Source organism: Lytechinus pictus, unplaced genomic scaffold (genome assembly GCF_037042905.1).
Source record: "Lytechinus pictus isolate F3 Inbred unplaced genomic scaffold, Lp3.0 scaffold_19, whole genome shotgun sequence".
Taxonomy (NCBI): domain Eukaryota; kingdom Metazoa; phylum Echinodermata; class Echinoidea; order Temnopleuroida; family Toxopneustidae; genus Lytechinus; species Lytechinus pictus.
This window is the reverse complement of record NW_026974140.1, coordinates 7,585,663-7,592,162: the sequence shown is the minus strand read 5'-3', so window position 1 is coordinate 7,592,162 and position 6,500 is coordinate 7,585,663. Positions and strand designations below refer to the sequence as shown.

Here is a 6,500-nt window from a genome sequence, read left to right as displayed (position 1 = left end):
CCTGAAATTTTGACATTTTCAACACTTTTTGCAATCATGAACACGATGGATATCTCATCAAACAAGTAATGTGAGCCCAAATCTCGAGCTATTTTTTGGGGTGAATATTTAGACTTAAAATTTGACATTCCATGCAGTTTTTGTAATCACGAAAAGGAAAGGTATCAAGGAATGATACGAGCACGAAGCGTGAACCATTTTTATACATATATATATATATATATATGTATATATATATAGTCCTGACTTGAAATCTAAAATTTTTACACGTTTTTATATAAAGAACAAACCCGGATTCCGCATCAGTAACTAGACAAGCTGTAACGTATTTTAATAAACCTTGTACCTTTTAGTCGTTTTCCCCTAAAGTCGTCCACCAGGAAGTTTTACTCGGGGCTGACGAGAGTGGTGGTATTATTTATAGTTTGAGGGTTTGGGGTTTTTGTAAGTTGTTTTTGAACATATCAGAGCTTCTTGAAGTGACAATTTCTTTAGTGAGATTGTTCCAACGGGTGATTGTTTCGGGGAAGAAGTTGTTGATATGAAGGCTGACTTTACCTTGAATTGTTCATCGTGAGTTGTGTTTCCTTCTTTGAGGCATATTTTTGTAGATCTAGGAGTTCTCCATGCATCATCTTAAAGAAGCTAACGGGGCGAATATTTTTCATTCTGTCCTCTTAGGAATAGGGGTTCTAGCCCAGTGTCTCCAACGTAATCTGTAACGCTGGATTCTCTACTGTACTTCTGTATCACAAATCGGGCATTTCCAGAGATTTGAGATTCTGAATGATACTTGGATGCCATGCGATGCAAGCGTACTCTAGATGGGGTCTCACCAAGGTGTGATAGAGACGCTCTGATTGAAGTTTCTTCTGATGAATTTTAGGACCTTTTTACTCTTGGATATTGCATATTGTGACTGTTTATCCCATTTCAGATTATTTTCTATGTAGATTCCCAAGTATTGGTCGCTGCTGACCTCCCTATACCTCGGTCACAGTTGCTCTACGGCGGCCGTACGGTGAGTCGAAAACAGCCGTTTTATTAATTTTTATTTCAAACCACCTATTATGTCTGGTACAAAAAAAATGTTAAAACGGCTGTTTTCGACTCGCCGTATAGAGCAAATGTGACCGAGGTATAAGTTGTTCGCCTATAAGAGTGTACATCACATGGCCTGGATCTTTCTTCCTGGATATCCTCATAGCTGGTCGAGCACTTAGGTGCATTGAATTTCATCCCCCAGGTGCTGGCCCACTTGGCAAGGCTGTCAAGGTCCCTTTGTAGCAATTCCTCATCGGAGGGGTTTGATAATTATAGTATGGTAAAGTATACATCGCTTCTGTAAGGTCACTTAGGATGAAAAGGTGCGGGCCGAGAACTGTACCCTGCGGTATACCGCTCAAGACTTGTAGTTTCTGCAGCAGTTTCTGATAAGGAACAACATCGAATGCCTTGCTGAAGTCAAGGATATCGCGTGTCCTTACGGTTATGAATTGAAGCAAGATCATGAATTGTAGTGATCAACTGTGTATCGATCTACCCTGTATAGGAAAGCATGTTGGTAATCAGAAATGATCGAGTTCGTGGAAAGATGTTTCATCAGCTGGCTATCTAATATATGCTCCATTAGTTTACAGCATACACTAGTTAAGGATATGGGACGATAATTGGCTGGTTCACTCTTTACGCCCTTCTTGCTGCAATATTGGCCTTACACCAATCATCAGGAAGAAGTCCTTGCATGGTCGTATGATTACCTAAAGATGAATTTCAGAACAGGAGCTAGTTGTCTAGCTGCAATCTTGAGGATACGGTTTGGTATGTTGTCTGGACCTGGACAGCTTTTGAGGTATCCAGTTTATTCAACAATTTTATGATACCACTCATTGCAATTGTCCAGGTCTTTGCAGTTTGTTGGTGGTCTAAGTAGGAACCAACATACACTACTCCCGTCTTTTACGACAGGTTGGCATCCTGTCAGCTCGCTCCCTTCCTCTGTGAGGTCTGGTGTTTCCAAGGGCAATAAAGACTCCTCCACGTTTGGTGTTATTTCGATCATTGCGAAAAAATTGCAAGTTGGTAGGAAAGATTTCAGCCGAGCTTACGTTTCCGTGAAGCCAAGATTCAGATCCTAAAACTATGTCTGGACTGGATTTGTTGTATAAAAAGCTTGAAATTCAGATACTTTACTTCTAATCATGCTCTGGAAATTTGTGATTGCAATTTTTATCCCATTCTTAATTTGTTTTTTAAAAGTATTTTCCGATGCTTTTTCACTAGCGGTCCGTTTAGGACTACTTAGTATTACGCCGGGTATTATATACGTTGGTATCCTGTCTCCCTTTGCCTTACATTTTCTAGATTCTTCAAAATATTTCGTTGTCTTAAAGTACGTTTAGGACTTGACGAAGTGATTGGGCCAAGTTCCGTAGTATCAGAATCCTGGTGGGAATCGGGGTCTAATGTCATAAATTGGTTTGTACTATATACGAGTCATCATCTTCCAATGTCGCTGTAACAATGTACATACGGTCACATGCAGGACAGAACCACACAGCACTTGAGTTTCTCATGTGATGGTCATAAGATTCACGAGTCACACATGTACAACTGTTGTGCCATGCGAGCTGATTTTTTTAAATTTACTGACCCAAAAGGGGACACTTTAAGCACTGTCAGAGGATATGGATTTCACTAAATAATGATGCAAGCGCGAAGCGCGAGCTGAAAAAAAATTGAGATTTAGAACCAAAACAAGGACATAATAATCACCGTCGGTACAGAAGCGCGAGCTGAAAACTTTTTATATTTTTTACTTTAAAAAATAACATTTATACATTTTTGTTTATACAAAGAACAAACTCAGATTGTATAACTGAACAAACATGTGTATATCAACAAACATGCGAGCGCGAAGCGCGAGCTGAAAGTTTTGATATAGGCCTACTGACCCGAAATGAACTTTTGAAGCACTGTCCAACATGAAGTAAAATGTATGGAGAGGACATGGATCTCACTAAATATTATGATGCGAGCCGATGGGTCCTATTTTTTAACTGAATAATATTTAGACATGGGTCCGTTTCTGAAAAACACCAAATAGGCCTACTTATATTAAGAATCCCCAGGAAAAGCCCCGTAAATGTCTATGTTAGTCCCGGTCGAGAGTACGAGTAGCCGACACGAGCCGGTAGATTCTACCTGTAGCATTTCCACATCTAAGTACGAAAGCAATGGGCACCGGGGTACGTCACTCTATGCATATCTTGCACACTCGACCGACCGTATGTACAGTACCGTAAATACATAGTGCATGCATGCAGTAATAATCTGGAAAATGGGTCTATATTCTTAAACTTTCCGTTTTCTTATGTTATTACATAAAATCATATTTTTTTCATTATTTCATACTTGTGTGAATAATATGTCTCCCTTATAATGAAATAAGTTGCAGCAATAAATATCTACACTAAATCAGTTGCCAATCCAATTTTTCTAGTTCTTGGAGGAAAAAATTTGAACAAACCAAATTTCATATAATAAAATACCAAAGAACAAGTGGGTATGTGACATCATCAGCCCACCTAAGGAATATTCATGACGACTGTTTTCACAAAATATTGCTAAACTTTAATATTCAATAACTTTGTTATCCGATTTTGATGAAATTTTCGGCATTCTGCTTAGTGCATTCTACTCTATTTATTAAGCTATAAATACTTTGAGCCCGGACCATCCCTTTAAGAAAATCCTTAGGCATGGGTCGGTATTTTGAGAAAAATCCTTAGAAATGGGTACTGTTCACCATGTTCACGGTCAAATGACCCTTAGAAATGGGTACAAGGGTTTCAAGCCCCGAGCCTCACACACACATGGCCACTCCCCTACTACTGAGCCGAATTGGCCAATCAAATGCGCTCTTACAACGTAAAATGTTCTACTTAGCGCGCAGTGTTTCTTCACTTTGCTGGCTGGCAGCGCAGCGCCCAGCTGCTGCAGGTGCAGTGCACCAAGATCTTAATACAAATAATTTTTTGCTGAAAAATAATGTTAAAAGTATTTGCATCGGAGATAAGAGGTTCGTTATGTTGTTGAGTTTACTGTTGTGAGTGTTGTCTTGTCCCTTTCTCTCTCATTTATTGTACCTTTGTGCTTTTCTCTTTTTTTTTCGAACGCGTTCTGATTTTCACATCCACCTATGAATCCATTTGTAGCTTTCTTTGTTTTGTTTTTTTACAATATTTTATTTGCCTCTGTCTCGGGGCCCTGATCGGAGGGGGGGGGGGGTGGGTTCTTCTTTAACTTAATTCCTACTTATTTTAAAAATAACATACTTTTCATTTATATGAGAAATCTTCTCCAATGAAATGCTGATTTGAATAAAAAGATTTTAAAAATCAAACAAGCATAATTTAAAAAAAGCCGAAATTTTATTAAAATTGGATGTACAAATTTTATGACATTTAAGATTCTATAGGTGGGGAAAACGATGGCATCACTCACAATTTTTATTTCTTTTGTATTTAATTCTATGAGAGAATATTCATTTTAATACTAAATGGGTCTATATGCTTATTTTTTTTATTGTCGGAAACAAGGTTTGATTCACCCTGAACATTGCTGCACCTATATACCGTGATTTGGCAATCTCATTATTGTCAAAATAATGTGCAAAAACAAAACAATTTATGATGCTAATAATAAAAGAAAATATAGAAAAATAATAGTCATATTTCCCCTATAAGTACACAATAAGTGTCCAAGAACTTTTTTTGCCGAGTGTATTTGTGCCTCAAGTTATTCAATTTCGAACATTCAAACAAATAATGAAATTCATCTCCAATTGATTGATTGATTGTCGCGTACGTACCCCGGGGTACATACAACATGTGCGCTGCAAACACGAGTGGTTTTACTGCAGGCTAGGTAATGGACAAATACAAAATCGTATGGATCCGAAATTGCACGATTGATGATGTCATTGTAAAATGGGCTGAATGATCGCTATCACGCAAACAACCAATCAAATATGACAATTAAGGATCTATCTAGGTGTCATAATCATTTCATCTTTCATCTCATGAAGTATTATTTGCACTCATGAACAGTCAAATTTTGTATAACTATCGAGCGCGTACTCAAGAAGCGCGTCGGTACCTTGGGCGCCCCTTGACCGATGATACTGACCAATGGGAAATTTCGTTTCATGTGGTATCGGCAGGGCGAGGCTGATTATTGCGCATGCGTAATTCATTTTTGACAAAATTGTTCATCGGCCAGATCCGAGCTTTAGTGTGCATCGTGGAAACGAATCCGAGAATCCATTGCCGGTATATTTCGAAAATAACCCTATTTTGTCAGAGCCGAGTTGAGTGAACAATCAGAAAGGATATTACAGACACACGTTTCATTCTTAGATAATGCAGATCAACACGGGAGATCTTTGAAAGCTGATATTCCACATTTTTAGGCATTGGTTTGTTTCGTAGCGTCATTTTTTGCTCCGCACGATTTTCACGACCAAGCACACTACACTGCCTGCTAATGCCATTTCCCACTGTACCATACCACACCGTCAGGTGAAAGACCGCAGTGAATTATTGGGGCTGGGGAGATCTGGCCGACAATCGCGGCGGCCTGTGCCTGAGCTGGCCTAAGTAATGTTAGACATGTTAGATTTCGAGCTTGTTACTTCAGCCTTGTCTCTTGCATGAAATTTCGCTCTGGAACTGGAATAATTGTAAATAGCGTCACTCATTCACACATAACCGTGAGACATAGATATTCGATCTCGTCTCCACTTGGAATTATTTGGAATTACCTAGTAGGGCCTACCCGTACTTACTACTTATAGTATTACGTACTTAGCTTAGAGTTAGATCTACGTCACTGGTCTTCACTTCATTCGGTCTCAAGAACGACATCACATCTAGTCCAGGCAGCAACAAGAAAATAACGTAACACGCGCCAGCCTCAAAATCAAGGCAACCCTGGAGTTAGACTTAGAGCTCAGCCACAAGCTCGTCAACAGCGACACAACCATTACACTAGTACTAGGACGGGCCCGCGCCGGGGACATCGTAGTATCGACACCACCTGTGATAAACGAAATACTTGTCTGTTCCCTTGAGGCTGGCAGATGGAGTGTCCTCACTTGTCCCACAATGTCAAACAAGAAGTTTGTGAGATAACAAAGAAGTCTCACGGCGAATCCACTTCGTCGTGGGTATGTGCAGGTGAGAAAAATAACCCCCACAAATTTGCTTGGCCATCATGGCCATACTAATTATTGACAAATGACAATGACGTTGTCATGATTGTTTTGTTAAATTTTGTTAAATGTTGGAATAGTATTTCTCATTCGTCATGTGAGTGAGAGCTAGTGAAGGTGATTGGTATGGGTGGTAGACCTCTAATCAACTAAATCATTATCAACATTGATGTCGATAAATGGAAGGTTTTTTAATTTGATGTTGCTGATGTTTGATATTAAGTTA

At 39.2% G+C, this 6,500-nt stretch overlaps 1 protein-coding gene across 1 annotated transcript in view; it reads left to right on the top strand.

The window, feature by feature from the left end:
- Positions 1-5,280: 5,280 nt before the first annotated feature.
- Positions 5,281-6,500, top strand: part of LOC129260713 (ubiquitin carboxyl-terminal hydrolase 3-like) — a 49,256-nt gene continuing 48,036 nt past the window's right edge. The window contains exon 1 of the mRNA XM_064114543.1: positions 5,281-6,239. Coding sequence (XP_063970613.1) covers positions 6,143-6,239 — 97 coding nt within the window. The 5' untranslated portion in view covers positions 5,281-6,142. The remainder of the gene's footprint in view (positions 6,240-6,500) is intronic.